At 54.5% G+C, this 18,700-nt stretch overlaps 1 protein-coding gene across 1 annotated transcript in view; it reads left to right on the top strand.

The window, feature by feature from the left end:
* The window catches only part of TCERG1L (transcription elongation regulator 1 like), a 200,149-nt gene that overhangs the window by 137,757 nt on the left and 43,692 nt on the right, over positions 1-18,700 (top strand). Inside the window, exons 6-7 of the mRNA XM_032423180.1 lie at positions 1,026-1,114; positions 14,542-14,696. Of these exons, the coding sequence (XP_032279071.1) occupies positions 1,026-1,114; positions 14,542-14,696 (244 nt within the window). The remainder of the gene's footprint in view (positions 1-1,025; positions 1,115-14,541; positions 14,697-18,700) is intronic.

Genomic DNA, 18,700 nt, shown 5'->3' with positions numbered 1-18,700 from the left:
TTTTTTTTTTTTCCTTTTATTCAAGGAATCTAGAGCTTTAATTGCACCTGACATTCTCATCTGAGAGCCTGGTTGTTGTTTTGAATCACGTCCTCGTGTTTTTTAATCTCACCTGATTTTTTAAGAGAAAGAGAACCCAGTATCGTAATATTCTAACTTTGAGATTAAAACTACAGAAACAGCTGGGAAAAGGAAAACCACGTCCTCCCCACACCGCAAGAGTTTACTGTGCTTGATGCGACTCCCTTTCTCTCCTTTGGCTGCTCCGGAGGTGACACATTCCTCAAGCAACTCCATTTCTCTCCAAATTGTATCCATAATGAACGATGAGCAAGTGTCCCAGCTATGGTTTGTTTGTTTTTTTTTTTTAATATTAGAGAATAAGTCTTCATTTTCTTCTAGGTGCTGTCATGTTCAAACATTCCTTATTTTCTAAACAGAGACAGAGTGATTTTCCAACCCAGCTCCGCCCCAGAATCCCCTGCACCATGTCACACGCCCCTGAACACTGCCCCCAGCTAGATGCCCGGAAAGGGGAGGCCAGCCTCACGGATGCTGCAAGGAAGCGGGCTTGCCCAGCTGCACCCAGGGCCCCTTGCTGCTTCCAGGGTCCCTGCCACAGTGCACAGTTTCGGACCCCCTGGACCCCAGCCTCTGGGTCAGCCCATTTCTGGAGATGAATCCGCGTGATGTTTACCCACAAGATGTTAAGGCATCCAGAAGCAATCTCGTGGCCACTGCTGCGTGTCTCCGTGTCTGCAAAAGCAGATAGTTTAGCCAATTTGGGGTAATTAGGGAGATGCCTTTGTCTGAGTTACTCAGCATGGTCTGTTGTGCCTTAGATTCCGTATTCTCAGCATAATTGCTCAGTCCCATTCGCTTTGCTGTCCTGAGCGGGTCATTGTCGAGTGGGTACCGTAGGCAGGTCTGTCTGCAGGAGACTTGTTATTCTTCACTTGGTGCCTAATTGAAGATGAGTGCTTAAATTTAAAAAAACAGTGCTGTCCTTCTCTTTCTTTTGAAAGGAGCCTCCATCCACACTAGTCACAGGAGAGGACAGTGCGGCCGAGGGAGACAGACCCGTGGCCTCCACCCCGGTGCCCGGATCCCCCTGGTAAGATGCTTGCTGGCACCAGCGAGAAAGTGCACGTTCCTTAGGTAATACAGGGCTTTAAAAAATTAATTTGCAACTCGTGGCAGCCACCGCTCCACACTGTGTGACATTCTGCAGAAAGAAAAATAGCATTTAAGTGATAGGTTATCCTGCTCCCAGACACTTGCGCATCTGTATTGAAATAATAAGCTGTTGCATATATATCAGTGAAAGATGGTGTCTGAAGAAAATGTACCATGCCTTACGCTTCAGAGAGCTTTTTTCCCTCTACTCCAAGAACACAGTAACTGAATGGCTGTTAATTAAAGATGTGTCTGGCTCTCTCCCGCTGCCCTGGGAGGGTCCCTGATCTTTGAGTGTGCTGTACTCAACATACCCTCCACCAGGGAGCCCCTGTCTTTGGTTTTTAAAAATGTCCTTTTATAATGGAGTAATTTGGAAGCAGAATAAAAAGGTTATTATAATAAAAATTAGTTTTAAAACCTGAAGATTAGAGGGTAGGACAGAGCTGGAAGGAACAGCTAATTCAGACAACAGAGACCGCGCCCTTGCGTCTGCGTCCGGTGCCCTCCGTGCAGGAACAGCCACCTGCTGATGGCCTCGGTGTGACACCAGCCTTGCATGGTGTCCCCGGGGGGTGACCAGCGATGCTGGAAGGGCGCGTTGGGCACCTGCTGGGCCCTATGGCTCTGCCCTGAGCACCTGCTTACCGTGGTGAATCATGTTCTTCACTGGAGAGACTGGGCACCCAACTCCTTTGCACGGCTAGCCCTGGGGGCCCCCACCCTCTGTCTTCAGCTGAACACACCATTGGGGAAGAGCCTTCTTCTGCCAACAGTTCACACCCAGTTCTCCAGTCGTCCTAACACTTAGGGAGTGTCCTGCAATTCAGGTCGGTTGTGACACCGACGCAGAGTCCCCCAGACGCAGGGGCAAAGGGCTCTGTCCCTCAACACTGCCCTCGCTTCAGACCCGGATGCTAGTGGCCTGGCTGATGGCAAATGCGGGGGTTCCGACAACTTCCCCTCGGGTATGATAATCTGCTAGGATGACTCACAGAGCTCAGGAGAAAGGTTTCCTTGTGGTTACAGTTTTATTAGGAAGGATCCTGCTCTGGAACAGCCCGATGGGAGAGACCAGCGTTTGAGCTGTGTGGGGAGGTCCATGAGCTTCCGGGCCCCTGAGAGCAGCACACTCAGGACACGAGTTCACGAACCCAGTCATTTATGGGAGTTGCATTACAAAGGCATGACTGATTGGATCACTGGCCAAGTGATTTGCCAGGAATTGAATGAGGGATGAAGACCAAATACTGCACAAATTTATTATGCCACAAATTACCAAACTCTCTCCAATGTATCTCTAAGATAGACACACTTTCCAAGTTCTGTTTAGGGGGTTGGAGTAAATTCAGCACAGGTGAGTGGCCCTTGGAAGATTATAATTCAGTAGAAAATGTGACCTTGAGCATTGGAAGTTTCTAATTGTGAGGGCACGGTTTTCCTTCCTCAGTAATATATACTAAATATAGAACGCAAACTGCAAAGCGGGATCAGGGAAGTCCCTCACTGTCGCTCGCCGCAGCGTGGGTCCTTTGTCCATAAATTATGAATCAGCATGTACCCTCCCTGGGCCTCCAGCCCCGGCGGTGGCCGGTGGTGGAGCCTGAAGTCCGGCGTCCTCTGGCCGACGCCCCAGCAGGATGGACGCGGGCACGGTCACCGTTCTGCAGGGCACCGCAGGCTGGCCCATGCACAGACAGCTTCCTGGCCCCGAGGACGCACTTTCTGGGTGGGAGTCAGGCCTGCTGGCTGGGACCTGTGCGTTCCTCCCCCGAGATTACAGAGAAGCTGCCCGTGCCCGCTCTCTGCTCCTCCGTTTGTGCTTTTCTGACTCAGTGCTCCTTGAAGGAGAGTGTCCTGGCCTTGTTGAGCAGCTGTTGGGTTAAGGACAGGAGTGTTGACAGACCCCCACCACACCTTCGAGCCTGGGTTTGCACGTCCCCTGAACACGGAGGACGGACCCTCGACCTCGTGGGGGGAAGGGGCCCCCACTCCCTCGTTCTCCAGTTGGGAGGGGGCTTCGCGTGCCGCATGGTCTGACATCCGCGTTAATCTTGGCATCGCACGTGTGGGAGCCTAGTCCCAGTGCACCGCACTGACCCCGCCGTCTGTGGCCGGGAAAGCGCCCTCCCGCCTGGGAGCTGTGTCTGCTTCCCTTACTTAAGCCAGTCCTGACAGCCTTGCCCTGCAGTTTGCTGCTTGTCGGCCCTTCTTCCGGTCGGTCGGTCCTCAGGCAGTCGGAGGGCAGAGGGACCCACGGGAGGTGCAGGACCCTGGCTCCGTGCCCTGTCGCCCTCGCTGGCCCCCTGTGCATCAGGGCATCTGAATCTGCCCATGGTGTGTTGGAGACACCCTCATCCAGGTGGGGAATATTCCACGAATACACCTCTGCCTTTCTGATCAGGAGGGCGTGATGGTGAGATGTTCCGTGTGGACGTGGGCTGGGTTGATGGTGGGATGTGATTGAGTCCCTTGGAAGTGAGCTGGGGACGCTGGCAGGTCCTGCAGGTGCAGGTGACCGCGGAGTGGCAGCGTCCCCCAGGAGCCCTGTGTTTTCACTGAGTCTCTTTACTTCTCATGCTCAAGTGCCAGGGCTCCCTGCTCAAGTCTTGGGGAATCTGGTTCTTGTCTTCCCCTGAAGGCACGCCCTCTCCATGGTGGTCCCGTCAGTCAGGCAGGCCCCATTCCTGCCTTCGGGAGCAGACCTCCCTCTGGAGGGAAGGGTGAGGGTTCAGGTCAGATCCGACAATGAGACGTCGCCTGTGAACCTGAGCCTTGGCCTCAGGCCAACATTCTCTGGGGAAAACTTGGGATTTCTAGAAGATTCTAGAGGTTTCAGGGGAGGTGGAGCAGGCCAGACAGACTGGGAAGGACTGCTCTTTTTTTTTTTTTTTTTTTTAAAGATTTTATTTATTTATTTGAGAGAGAGAATGAGAGAGAGAGAGCACATGAGATGGGGGAGGGTCAGAGGGAGAAACAGACTCCCTGCTGAGCAGGGAGCCCGATGCGGGACTCGATCCTGGGTCTCCAGGATCATGACCTGAGCCGAAGGCAGTCGCTTAACCAACTGAGCCACCCAGGCGCCCGGGGAAGGACTGCTCTTGACCATCACAGAGCTGGGTGGGGGCAGCTGGTGTCACAATAAAGAAGTAAAAAGTTTTGGAATTTACTCAGAACATGTAAAATGGAAATCAAATATTCTTTTTTTTAGATTTTATTTATTTATTTGAGACAGAGAAATAGAGCGCATGAGCAGGGGGGCAGCAGAGGGAGAGGGAGGGAGCCCGACGAGGGACTCAATCCCAGGACCCTGGGATCATGACCTGAGATGAAGGCAGACAGAGGCTCAACGGACTGAGCCCCCCAGGTGCCCCTAAAATGGAAATCAAAATATTCTTACTCTGCTAGCTTTTTTGTTGTGGTCACGTATTTACCAAATTGGAGGTGAGCAATTGAATGTGTGGGAGGACGGCAGGTCAGCTAGGACCTGAAACCTCTCCAACGTAGCAGTAAAGGAGAAGCTTCCCGGGAGAGGTTGAAGCCTCTGTGAAAGCCAAGGGGGGCGTCCGCTGCTTTGGAAGCGAGAGTGGGGAAGGTGCTGTTGCTCATGGTTCCGTCCCGGAGGGCTGGTGACCGCGAGTGGATCGCCCCCGCAAACAGGCGGCTTCCGTGATCATCCTCACCCGCCTGTGATTCTCTCTGCTCTTCTCGCTGCCAAGACACACGGCCCGACGTACGGCCTTCTCAAAAATGCTAGCGTCCCACAAAGCCCTTCCGAAATGCCAGGCGTACCGGGGCGCCCGGTGGCCAAGGGCGAGGAGCCCACCCTCGTTCTTCCTGCCTTGTCAGCTGAACCACGGACACGGCTTCGGAGCCCGGAAAGATGTCTCCGGTTAGCTCTGCCACCCAGAAGCTTAATGCCGTTGGGAGGGTTTAAGGATGCCATAATATGACACATGAGGTTTAAGGAGAAACGAGAAAATGAAGACTATGTATGAACTTTCATAGAAAGGGACATCCTATCGGCCTCAAAATGGAAGAGGGAGCCGGAGGGAGAGACACGATCTAACCTGAGCTGTCCTTTCAAATCTGCTCCTGTCTTCCGTGTGGTCATTCTAGAATAGCGTTGTTCAGTCTCTTATGGATTTCTGTTTCTCCATTTCTCCTGCTTGTCCTCCTCCTTCTTTTTTATAACTTGGCTTTTGACCCGCATGGCCATTCTGGGACAACTCAGCCACTCTGTTATTGGAAAGTCATTAAAATGTGTTCCTTGGAACCGTTGAAGACACGAAAAAACCTAAAAACCGTTAAACAAAGTGTAAAGTTCATGAGCCTTTGGCTCAATGGACAATCAATGTCGGTGCCAATGATTAACATTTTACAATTCTCTAAAAGATTATGGACTTACAAATAATTCACTATTTTTTGTAAAATTAAAAAAAAATGAACAATGGTTTTGAAATAAGATCATTTTCCAAAAAGTCAAGATTGACTTAGTACGAGTTTTGTGTCCGTGATGCTTTTGTATCAAAACCCGGAGTCCTTCTCACAGTGGCTTGGGACCAGGGACCAACAAGGACTCGGGGCACCAGCAGGTGCTCTCTCGGCCAGTCAGCAGGTGCCGCGTCCCGGCCAGGCCCACTCGTGCGGTTGCCGTGAGGAAGCAGGCAGGTGTGCGGGTGTAGCCTTCTGCCGTGGAGCGGGAGGGAATTCTCTGAGCAGGTGCCTGGAGGCTCCACGCCCCAGGTGCCCTCCCCGCTCCCCCTGACTTTATGTTAATAGCACGCTTTTTATTCTGACTTTATTCACCATCTTACACCCACTGACGGCATCCTTTTATTCACTCATAATATTAATCCGCTGAGTGTGATGTTTTAACAGTAGGTTCTCTGGATTTTTCTAAATAGGGGTTGTGGACACGTTTGACTTTAAAAGAATATAAAAACATGTTCTTGGGTAAAGGTAGAACTTTTCCAGAAAGAAAGGAAAATTCCCTAAAGCCTGATAGGTATGGATGAGGTTTGACAGGAGCAAAGTAATCGGGAAGCGCAGTGAAGAGGATGCTGGGCTGTCACACGGCGGGACATGTGCGCTCCGTCGCCGCGGCGGAGCCTGGAGCCCGCACACCCTCCCCGCCTTGCGCACATGCCGCTGAGGAGAAGCCAAATGTCACTCTGTCCTCTTAGCATAATCGAGTCTCTCATTATGTCACGGAAGGGACAGGTGAGACATTACTTGCTGGGGAGGGGATTCTAATGTTCAGTGAAATGTCAGTGGCGTAGTTCAGGCAGACGAGGGGGTATGTGAGGAGGCTGCCATTTCAATCCACAGTTAAGAGGCTCCCCAGCGGGCAGCTCCTGGGATGGGGTGTAGCTGCTCCCACTCTGCTCCCCGCTCACTTTGAGGAGTCCTCAGGGGGCCTTGCCTTCACGCCGACGCGGCGATGGGGCGTGAGGGCCGCTGCGGGCCCCTGGCCTGCGTCACCCGACCGGGCAGGGACCTGGGGCAGGAGCAGGCCCTGTGGTCGCCGACGCCGGGCTCTGGTGGACCCCACGGCACGGAGGTGACCCCGTGACTTTCCAGAAGACAGAGTCTCCCGAAACCCAGAGCTGTGGTCAAGACGGAGCCGCCACGGACTTTGTTCTGGGCCTCGTTCGGGTGCTGAGGATACGCGTCCTGGGGGTCCGCGTCTCCTGTGTGGGAGGCTGGACAGACAGCCGGCCGGGACTCTGGAGCGGGAGCCCAGCTCTGTGGATGGCTGCCGGCTGCCTTTCCACTGCTCATCTGAAAATGGGAACTACATTTACAAATACAGTAACCAAAGATGGAGAGATGCTTCCAGGAGTTTGCACGAAGATGTTAAGGTGACGTGTTCAGGAGCAGAGACCGGTGCACACATGGCTCGTTGACCCGCGTCAGCTCAGATGCCCTCCCCGGGTGCCGAGGGGGGGACAGAGCCCAGAAGCTGCCACCCTGCCTTTCCCACAGGCTTCTGTCTTTTCATCCCCATGGGCAGCCTTCCCTCAGACAGAGGAGCAGGGGCCCCTTTTCTCCCAGGAACGCGGGGCGCAGGGCGCCGAGCCGCCCCTGTCGGTCATCCGGGCCGTGCGCCCTCAGCATCCTGGCCTTTCCCCGGTGGCACCCACGCGGCCCTGTCTGGACCATCTTCTGTCTGGAATGACACTGTGAGCTCACCATTCTGACCGGTCTTCACAGAGACGGCAAGGCCGCCGCGTCCTAGGGCTCAGCATGCATGTGCCAGCACGTGTCCCCGCGAAGACAAGTCATTGCTGTGAGCAGCTGTGCCCCCGTCTGGAGGGCAGGTGTCACCTGGTCACCCCCGAGCTCTTCCCTGAAGAAGCGCCGTGGGGGTGGGCGCTGCAGCCCGGGGTGGGCGGCGTGGAGAGCCGGCTGAGAAGGTGCGGACAAAGGCACCTCCCGGGTCTCTGGGCCTCACCTCTGCCACGACCTGCTGTGGGTCTTCCCACCCCAAGCCTTCCGCGACACCAGCTGGGTGCCCTGCAGGTGAACTCTGACCCTGTCTACCTGGAGACGGCTCAGACCCTGCACGCAGGTCGAGGGCTCCGTGCCCGAGATTGCCCCCTCCCCGCTGGAGACACTAATCTCAAGTCCAGGCTGTCCCCCCTGCTTGCGTCCGACTGGCTATAGATCCGAGGTTCCCATGACCCCCTCCTCCAGCTGGATTAATTTGCTAGAGCGGCTCATGGAAAATATTTTATTTACTAGATTACCGGTTTATTATAAAAGGATACAACGTGGGAACAGCCAGGTGGAAGAGATGCATGGGCGAGGTGTGGGGAGTGGGTGAGGAGCTTCCACGCCCTCTCCTGGGGGCCACTCTCCCCCAGGCTCCATGGGATCACCAACCGAGAAGCTCTCTGATCCCCCCTCCTTTTGGGTTTTCATGGAGGCTTCATCGTGTAGGCACGAGTGACAAAATCATTGGCCGTTGTTGATGGATTCAACACCCAGCCCCCACTCCTGTCCCAAGAGGTGAGGGGGGGTGGGGAGGTTGAAATTTCCAACCCTCTAGTCACATGGCTGGTTCTCCTGGCCACCTGCCCCCATCCCTGTGGGCTGTCCCAAAGTCACCTCGTTGGCATAAAGGACTTGTGATGCCAGGAACAAGAGACCCACCCCACCTTTCTCTCTCTGCGCTCATGTCTTAGGAAATCCCAAGGATTTTAGGAGCTCTGTGCCAGAAACAGTGACAAGACCAAATACATACTTCTTACTGCAAATCGCACTATCCCAGGAGGGGAGGTGGGAGGGAGGTTTTTACCCTCTCCTCCATGAATCTGTGCCCCCTCACCCAGCCCGCCCTGTGCACCAGCCAGAGCCTCTGGGTGCTGCCGGGCCAGCCCTGCCTGAGACGGAGGAGGGGTGAGGACAGGGAGGGAAGAGCAAAGGGCACCCAGACCTGGGGGCAGACCCAGGGGATGTCGGGCTCTGTCCCCTTGGGCACGCGGAGGGAACAAATCAGGTGGAGAGGTGGGGGGCACCCAGCACGAGTCTTTGCATCCTCTGCTCCTGGAGCTACAATGTAGCCCTGTGTCCGCGGGTGCCCCTGGGACCCCAGAGCGGCCAGCGCAGCCTCACTCGACGGGATCCAGATCTTCATCTATGAGGGCTGCTAAGTGTGGATGTTCTGTCCCAGACTTAAATAACTCCGATGTGCTAATTACATCCTCTGGGATACGGGGGCAGTTAAGAGAAGAGGGAATATGGCAGCTATCCAGATATTATGCAGCGTGATTAGAGAAGGCGAACGTATACATATTACTTAAAATGTGCATAAAATGCTACGTAAAATTAATTTTGCGTGTTACAGCTGGCTCCAGCTAGTTGAAACCAACCGTAACAAGTGGATGGGCAGATTTCTCGCGGGGGATCACGTTTATTTTCCCTGCCGCCAGCTCTTTGGTTCAAATCCACACATGTCCCCGTGGCACCAGAACAGGGTTCTTTGTAACCTGGATGAAATGTGTGCGATGTTAATTGTTGTCGCTTGGCTCTCTCCCTGGTAATGATCCCCTATTAAGTGCCCAATTAGCTCCTCTCTTCCCTTCTCTGGAAGCTCAGTGATGGAGTCAGCGAGCAGTGATTGCTGCCCACACCACAGGGTGGTTTTGGGTGCTGGCTCTTCCGGTGATTCAGGTGCTAGAGGGGTGTCTGTGGACTCAGCTCCGGGAGCTGACAGAGTTAGTGTGTCCCCGAAACAGGAGACTGACCCAGGATCTGGGGAGAGCTGTGCCGAATAGGTCCCCCGATGTGAAGTCTCCTGCTGGAGTTAACAGCAGTGCCTGGGGCCAGGAGGAATGTCCCTCGGGAAGTTAGTGAGGGAATGAACCGTGCCCGCCCGAGGGAGGAGATCTGGGGCCTTGCCGTGGGGCGACATGTTTTCGAGTGTCGAGGACGTGGGTTTCACCAGGGATAGGAGAGATGGCCGCGGGGAGCAGCCCTTAGCCGCGGCGCTTGGCGCTCGAGCGAGCCGACTTCCCCTGACTGCTCTGGTCTGTGCTGACGAGATACCTGGTTTTCTTTGGAAACCAGGACACGGGGAGGAATTCAAGTGGGTCCCACGGGCTGTGCTGGGGGTCGGTCCCACCTGGGCAGCCCCCGCCTTATGCTTTCCAGTAGAGGAGGCCAGGAAGCCAGGGGTCCCTCTCACACCGGCCAGCCCAGCACTGGGGGCCGCTTCAGCGGAGTCCCTAATTCCCTGCTGCAAAGCTGCCCAGACCCACCTGCCGGACCTTTCTGTCCAGGCCTCCTGTCCAGACCCTTGCTTGCACCCAGCTGCCTGGGCCTTCTAGTCCAGACTCAGGTGCCCAAGCCCATCTGCCTAGACCCACCTGACCATAAGCCACCTGTCCAGACTTACTGCCTAAACTCACCTGAGGGCCCCACCCGCCCAGGCCCACCTGCCGAGACCCACTGGCCTCCCCTCAGCATAGTGTCGGGTCAGCACAAGATCGGTAAGTGGCAGCCTAGGGCCCAGAGTTGAAACCCCATCTCTCTTAGGCCCCATGACACTGCATGACAGGACGTGGGTTTCTCCAACCCAGGAGCAGTGGATATCTTCACTCGTCTTCAGCTTCTTATTCTCAAGTCCCCTCCCTGCTGCTGACCAGAACTTTCTCAGGACCCAGCACCCTGCCTGGGTCTTAGGAAAACCAGTGACTTACAGTGGACTACCTAGGAGGCCAGTTGCTCTGTGGGTAGGACAGCTTCCCAGAGCCAGGTGGGAGGGCCTGGGGGTGATCTGAGGCTGGTCCCCCTCATGGACTTTGGCCTGGGGCCAACTCTGCCCTCCCCCTGTGCCCACAGCCAGACAGACACCTCTCCAAGCCACCAGGCACCTGCATTTCCAAAGCTGCCAGCTCCTTAGTAATTCTCCCCTGAAATGGCCCAGCTGCTGTGGGATGAGCTGACGTGCCCCAGGCCTGTGTCACATCCGCAAAGCCTGGTTAACCAGCCCCTTCTCAATGAACATCTCACGTTGTTGCCTGGGTCCTCGAGCTACCGTAGCGATGGCAGGGCCGTGTTTGGTGGGATCAGGTCTTGGTTTTGAAAACCCAAAGTGCAGGTCTTCTAGGGAAGAGGGAGGCAGTGGGGGCAGGTGGGGGCAGGTGTCCCTGGCACAGGCACCAACTGCTGTCTCACCTGATGGAAAGTCTCCTGGGACACTTAGTCCTTCCTCCCCTTTGGGGTTTGTCCTGATCGGGGTCCCAGAAGGAGTGGATGCCTGTGTGTCCCGAGGGGTGATTTCCGGGCAGAGGGGAGCAGGAAAGTGGGCGGGGCAGCTGCGGCCGAGCCTGGGGGCCCTGGACCGTGGACCACACCCACCACTTCACCCCAAGTCAGGCAGCCCCGGGGGAGGCATAGCCTCCAGGTGAGGTCAGGATGGGCTGAGCACAATTATCTAACAACATGCCGCTATGAGCCCAAGGCTGCCGAGCTCAGGAGCTGGGCATGGGTGCACCTGCCGGTAAGGTGGGTCTGAGGGGAGGGACACCAACATGACCATGACTGGGGTCCTGGCACCAAACTGGAAAATGAAGAGAAAAGAATAGAAAGTGGAATAGAAGCTGGGAGGGATATAGGAAACCATCTGGGAGTAGACCCTCGTCCATCAGCCTTTTAAAAATGAGGACACTGAGGCCGTGAATCCACAGGCTGGGGTAGTGCTCCCAGCTGAGTGCTCTCTCCCTCGAGGGCTCTAGAGGAGGGCACAGGTCAGTCAGCACTGGGGGCGGGGCTCTGGGCTGCTTGGGGGGGCGGTGGGGACAGGAGGCCCGGCTGCCAGGGGCCGCAGTGCCGTGAGGTCTGTTAGCTGTAGCAGGCCTGGCAGAAGTCGTTCTCCGCTCCACCAGGTGAGGTTGGGGCTCCGAGGAGACGCTATGTTGAGGGGGCTGATGGGAATGCAGGGAGCCAGGGATGCTTTGGAGTATTCTGCTCAGGCCAAGTGCCATCAGACACCATGAACAAGAGCACAAGACTGCTGCCTGGAGCTTCGGACTTGCAGCCAGAGGAGGCTCCTGAAGCCGACGTGTGGGGCCGCGGTGGGCCGCCGTGGGCACCACGAGCCTCACTGTGCCCGCGGCGGCGCATAGGAAGAGGCGCGGGACCTGCGGTCCCCTCCTGCACGCTGCTGGCCTGCTTGCGTCTGAAACGGCAGGAACCCCCGTCCTGGGAAACCAGGTGCAGCTGGGCGCGAGCCTGCCCTCGTGACCGGACTGCCACCCCCCAGGCCCCCGAGCGCAGGCCGGCCAGTGGGTGCCCAGACGAGGGCTGCATGTTGCCAGGAGCGCAGCCCCCAGGCAGGCCAGGCGCCCTCCGTCCCCGGAGCCGCGTCTGAGCGGGAAGGAGCCGCGTTGCTCTGACAGGGTTTATGGTCCCCGCCGGCCCAGGACCCCGTCTGGAGAGCCCCGGCAGCGGCTGAACTGTGCATAATTACAGCACGGCATGTTTACCTTCAGCCTGATACTCGATAACAACTTCCCATGCCGGACGAGTTGCACACTGCAAAGTCCCCCTCCCGCCCGCAGAGGTGAAGCATGACCCACCTGGGCACCCTGGGGCAGGGACAGGATCCGAACATCCTGGTTGCCAGCCCTCCCCTCGACTTCCAGCCCCAGCACGGGCCTGGGCAGCACCCCTGTGGGCGCAAGAGCCCCCCACCTCTAATAAAGACAGGGGCCCTGGTATCCCCATGGGGGGGTGGGGGTAAGAATAATGCACATTTCCATTCCAACCCCCTCCTACACACAGGATGGAACTGAGGCTGCCTGGGCCACGGGAAGCTCCCAAGGTCACCTTAAGGTCAAGGACAGGCCTAGAGCTGAAGGAGATGTCAGCCAGGGGGCAGGTCGCTGTCTTCTTCCACCTTCAATGGCTAGGCCAGCGGTGGCCAATGCGCGTGGGCCCAGTGCTTGGGGTTTGGGTCACAGCTGGCTGGAGGCGGGTCCTGATGCTGCTGCCCAGGACAGAGAGCCCGGGCACAGGTGAGCCCTGCTGACCAGTCTGCCACAAACCCAGAGGCTTCAACTGCACAAATTTAGCATCTCATAATTCTGGAGGTCAGAAGTCCCACCTGGGTCTCATGGGACCCAGATCCAGGTGTGGGTGGGCCATGTTCCTCCTGGAGGCTCCAGGGGAGATCTGTTCCTTGCCTTTGCAGCTCCTGGAGCCTCTTGTCTTCCTTAGCCCTTCCTCCATCCCCAAGACCGGCAGTGTGGGGTCCTCCCGCCTCCCTCTCCCACCCCTGTGCATGTCTGACCATCTCTTTCCATGATGTCTCCTCCATCACTCGGACCTTCCTGCCTCCCTCTTCCCCCAGACAATCCAGGATCATTTGCCATCTCAAGATATTAACTCAGTCACATCAGCAAAGCCTCCCTTGCTATGTGAGGTCACACATTCCCAGCTTCCAAGGATTAAGACGTGGACATGTTAGAGGCCCTCATTCTGCCTACCACACCCACGAACCTGGCCCGGCCGGCATACTGAGTCCGACAGACCATCTCAGCATCGCTTCCGGGAAGGAGCCTGGTCTGTTCAGAGTCCCAGAACGTGGGGTTCAATCCCCGAGCCCTCTGCATGGCCCATGGGAAGTGTCTAGCTGGGTGAGTATGCAGATTCAGGTTAGAGGGATGTCCTGTGTGCAGAGCAGAGTGGCTACGGCTGGTCGGCTCCGTCCTGACGGCGGGTACCCACGCACGGCTGGAGCAGCTGGTCATCAGGGCCCAAGGCAGGGCCCGGCAGGCAGCTCTCCGTCCGTCAGAGGTCCTCCCTTAGAGGAAAATCGATAGCCAGAGGGTCTCAGCACATGTGGGCTTTCCCGCTCAGTCCCACAACGTCTGGAGTCTGGGAACCCTGGGGCTGCAGGGCTCTGGGAGGCCACTGTGGGAAGCTGGGGCCCAGGGACGGGCAGGACTTGCCCAACGGGAAACTTCCGGGAGCCCAGACCAGAAGCAGGCCTTGGTGCCAGCCCAGGGCTACTTCTCTGCACCATCCTGGACCCACTGTTGGGACAGAGCCGGAGGCCAGGCCGGTGGCCTTGAGTGGCCATGTTCTTCGGGACACTGTGCAACTAGATCCAGGTTCCAGGGCACAGGCCCTTATAGACCCACTCACACTCCTTAGGAACAGATCACGGCCTTTCTTTCTTTTGTTTTTCTTCACTTCTTTTTAATCTTTTCTCCTCTCTGATGACCTTCCACAGAGACAGCGTCTTAAAATGGCATATTATTCTGTTTGGAGATTTTAGATTCCTATTTATGAAAACACAAAGCTTAATTCTTTGTTCTTCTACAGACAAACTGGAGAATGAGTGCCAGAGTTGCTAATCACAGTGGCCCGTTTAATATCTCAGAGTGGGAGGGTATGGATTCCCACATGCCTCCAAGTCCCGTGAATCCGGAATGTTTACCGGGAAGCCCCCTCCAAATGATGCGGTCCCTGGGTGGGCGGCCAGAGGTCCCCAGAGTGCAGGGTCTGAGTTGGAGCCGCATTCAAGCAGAGGTGGACTCGTGCCAGGAGGAGCTTGGCCCTTGGAGGGCCCTCTCCAGGGCCCTTGTCGAGCTGCTTGCCTTGCTCACCTCCACTGTCCCTACGTGGTAAAAGGACATCAGGAGAGTATCTATCTGTTAATCAAATGGGAAAATAGGAGAAGCTCTGTAAAGTCCCTTAAAAAGCCAGACAGGGTCATTATGATTTATAAGTTACATAAGTCACCTTTGCAAACGTGTGGATTTCAGGCACTAAGCGTTTCTTGGGTTAGGCCAGTGATTTCTTAACTGAATGTCTTCAAGGGGAACTGAGGTGAGTTTTCCACTCAAACAGGTGTGTGGTCTGGACGGGCGATGACCGGGTTTTCTTCTTCAACCCGACGATGCAGCTGTCCGTGTGGGAGAAGCCCGTGGACCTGAAAAACCGCGGGGACCTCAACAGGATCATCGAGGACCCGCCCCACAAGCGCAAGCTGGAGGCGCCAACAGGTAATTAACAACCGGGCTGTTTGCATCCACTTTCCTAAGTGTTTAAACTGTGTATTCCTAATGAACGGGAAGGGAAAGCATGTTTTTCCTGGTTATGCTGGAAATTGATTTTCAAAGAATTGTGTTCGCTATTTGAGAATTTAGTAGTTAAGATTTTATGGCACTTTCTGCCGAAGACACTTTCTTCCAGGGGGCTGGCTAGGGCTTTCTTTTCGCATTTCGGGAAGTTGTTAACTCAGAGAAGGCTTTTTCGTTCCCTCAGCTTCTTGAAGCTTCCTGCATGGTCATTAGCCAACATTTAATTTTTATTCCAAATGTTTCATGAACACTTGAGAGACCACATGCACGCAAACAGTAGCATATTTCCTTCTACCTCACACATTCGTGTCGAAGCTTTGAACGGGACCCATCATCCATTGTTTATTCGAAGGGTGCTTGAATTTAAGGGAAAGGCCATGTGGGCCGAAGGACGCGCTCCCGCCGGAGGGACGGGCACTTGGCGGAGAGGTAGCTGTGTCTGAAGACACCCGTGGAAATCCCATTTCCCCAGAGTCAGAGAAGAACAGTTAGCATTTCCAGCAAGGATCCTTCCCGATTAGATGTAATATATTTTATATTAGCTGCAGTGTTGGGAAAGCCCCATTCCCTGAGCATGTGGGTAAAAAAAGTGTTGGCTCTGGCGCAGAAACTTAGAGTCAGGAGCTCCCTCCCAGCCTGAGATGCACACACGTGGCTGAGGGGCCAGGAAACTGGATCTTGACCCCTTAAAAGGGGGCTTTGTTTTATTTTTATGGGGTGTTTTATTGAGTTTGCAATGATGTTTTTTATTCCCATCATAGAGGGCCAACGCACGACAACATCCACCCACATTTTTAGCCAAATGCAGAGGCATTTAACTGGAACTTTAGAAAACGGTGCTATAGAAGTGTTCTTAACATTTTTAACAGTGCCGAGAAACTGGAAAATGCTGCTGTTCTAAAGATGGTGGCGGTCTGTTGAGATTGAGAGAGGCAGATTTAATGTGCTTATTTCACCTAGGATGACGAGAACTTCTCCAGAGAGCCTGAGTCAACCCATGTTGGGACGAGAAATATTTTAGGTGCATATTTAATTGAATCTGTAAAAACTTAGCTGCATGCGGGACAATAAGCATTGGGTTTGTGATTTTGTTTCCTCAAAATGGGATGTTTTGTTGAAGGGTTTGAAAACAAATCCTCATAGAAAACAATCTCCCAAGGTCCTGACTCACAGACAGCAGAACAGTGCACATATTGGGGTATCAGGAGACCCCCAATCCCATGAGACAGATCAAGGTGCAGTTGTCATAGCTGTGATTTGATTTGATTGATAAAAGACAAATAATGGAGGCAGTTTCCTTAGCTTGCATCGTAGATAATTGGGGGCTGTTTCTCCCTCTCTCCCTCCCTTCTTTCCTTCCCTTCTTTCCTTCCTTCCTTCCTTCCTTCCTTCCTCCCTTCCTTCCCTCTTTTTTCCCCAAAGCTTGGCAGGCATGAGAAAGGAGCTCATTAACAGTCAGTGCCTGGCTGCCCTGTGGCTTCTCTCCTTTGGACCTAATGAAGCCAGGTCTAGGAGAGACAGAGAGGCGTCCGCAGAACTCCCCACTGAGTCACCTGCCATGTCAGCGCTTGTGAGGACTGCAGGTGGAGGACAGGGTGGAGGGTAAACTGAGGTATATGAAACGTTTGAAGTTTATTTGCGCAGAAACTGGGTTCCAGTGGGGCAGCCCCATATCTGATGCAGTTCGAGGTGGCTGGTGGGAGCCCAGGAGAGAGACACAGAGCAGGTGGGGCTGGCTGTAGCTTGGAGACTACTTGGCTCTGTGATGGACCGTCCTCCGCTTTTTGATTGATTCTGCAACGTGAGACATTTATGGACTTAGGTTTCGGTTTGCTTAAGTAGCCCTCCAAGGCATCAGAGCCCTGTTGGCCTAATGGCCTCCTTGTTTAATTTACGGCAGGATCTGAATTACCTGGGCCACAGATCAGCGTTCTATTTCACTCACTTTATACTAAAAAACAGTAGAGAATTGAGCCTGAAGTCTAACAAACACAAACACAACCAGAAATGCCTGATTAATTTAGATTTGATATATCAAGACACTTGTCTTCCATTAACTTACGACAACGGCCCTAACTACTCTACCTAGATAGATATTATTAATAACATTACATGTAGTTACAAAACAAGTTTTAACTTGCTTCTTTTTGTAAAAAGAGGAAGAGATTTTCTTAAAACAAGTGGGTTTTTTTTTTTAACCAGAATCTTAAAGATATGCAAATGACTTTAATTCTCAACTTCTTGTTGCAGGGTAGAATTGACATTTCAGTGAATAATTTCTAATTTTCTAAGATCCACCCACCCAAATTGTTTTGTTTGCAGCAAAACAATTAGGGCGGAAGGTGTTCCTGGAGGATTAATTAGCGATTAGTGGGCAGAGTTGATGACCTCCAGCCATCGGCAAGTGACATTTTTGCTTGGCTGTTTCATCCATCATGACTCATCAAACGATTTGACCCTAATTATTATGAGAACCGGCTCCAGGGGAGAGTGTTCTTGGTGGAGAATTTTGTTTTTCACATTTTGTTCAACTATGAGTCATTATGGATGTGAATATATTAATACCTGTTTCTAGTCTGAAATAGAACAATTAGGCATTCCAATTGATACCAGTTATTTTTCAAGAGGCAAATGAAATAAGTGAATTTTATAAAACAGCTGCTGCATGTCGGGCTCTCGGTTCTAGATGTGTTTGCGTGCTAGGGACACACGGCTCGGGGGGGAGCTAATGCTGTTAGGCAGCTTCGTGGTATGGGATGCAGAACTGCCAGAAGTGCTGAGCCACTCATCACTCAACAGCTAAGGGAAAAGTCCCCTCTTTCATTCTGTGAGCGTTGCTGAGAGACTCAGACAAAGGCCTGAATTATTTCCTAATTATCTTGCGGTGCCTCCAGATTTTTTACGGCTCTAGGACCTCTGCTGTTAGTCCGGAGTAAACACCCACCGAGCTGAAGGGAACCAGGAAGCAGGGGCCTGGGCCAGCGTTCAGCCCCTGGCCCGACGTTTGGGGGCCTTGGCGGGCTCCTCGGCTGAGAGGACGTGGGTCCACCTGCTTGTCCTCACGCGGTCCTCCAGCCTGTCGGACGCTGTGCTCTTGGCCTGCATTTCCCTGCAGCAACGCCGCCCTCCGTCCCCGGCTCTGGGCAGGGGGAGCCCCGTGGGCTGAGAGCCACAGAGGTGGGAGGGAGAGAGACTCTGCAGGGAAAATGGGGGTACGGAGCCTGGTCGCTTACGCTCAGCTCACCAGGTGGGGGCTGCCTGTGAACGGCCCGGGGCTGCAGTAACCCATGAGCGCGGGCTCAGTGGCTGAACGCAAGCCCAGTTTGTCACGTTGCGTGAGTCCCAGTGGGGCTGGCGGACCCGTGTTTCCTGGCCACCTGGCTTCTGCGGCTCTAGGCCCCTTGCTCCCCCTGCAGAGGCAGCGGGACAGCGTCCTCAAATCTTTCTGGGACTCCCCTGCCTTCCTCCTCCCCTTGGAAGGGTCCTTATGATTACACTGGGCTCACCTGGGTGACCCGGGACGCTCTCCCACCCCAAGGTCAGCTGCTTGGCCGCCTCGATTGCCCTGTGCCGTAGAACCTAATACCTTCACAGGCGCAGGCAGCCGGCGTGCCCATCTCCGGGGACCATCATTCTACAGCCCACCGGCTCTCTACCCATTTTAGAGAAGAGGGAATTAAAGGAGATTGATTAATTAACTCGCCCAAGGTCACATTTCTATCAAGCGGGGGCTGGGGAGGGGGCAGGGGCGGGATTTACACCCAGGTAGGTCGGACTCCACACCCGAGGAGGGACAGCTTTACCAGGCTTCTTATGAGCTGCGAGCCTGTGATAAGAACGCTCTTTTGGAAAACGTTTTGCTCCCTGTGCCTCCCACACCCACGGTCAGGTGCGGGCAGCCTTGTCCTTTCAGCCGCGTTGTCCCC

Source organism: Phoca vitulina, unplaced genomic scaffold (genome assembly GCF_004348235.1).
Source record: "Phoca vitulina isolate PV1807 unplaced genomic scaffold, GSC_HSeal_1.0 scaffold28, whole genome shotgun sequence".
NCBI lineage: Eukaryota > Metazoa > Chordata > Mammalia > Carnivora > Phocidae > Phoca > Phoca vitulina.
The sequence above is the reverse complement of the archived record's forward strand: the minus strand, read 5'-3'. Positions and strand labels throughout refer to the sequence as shown.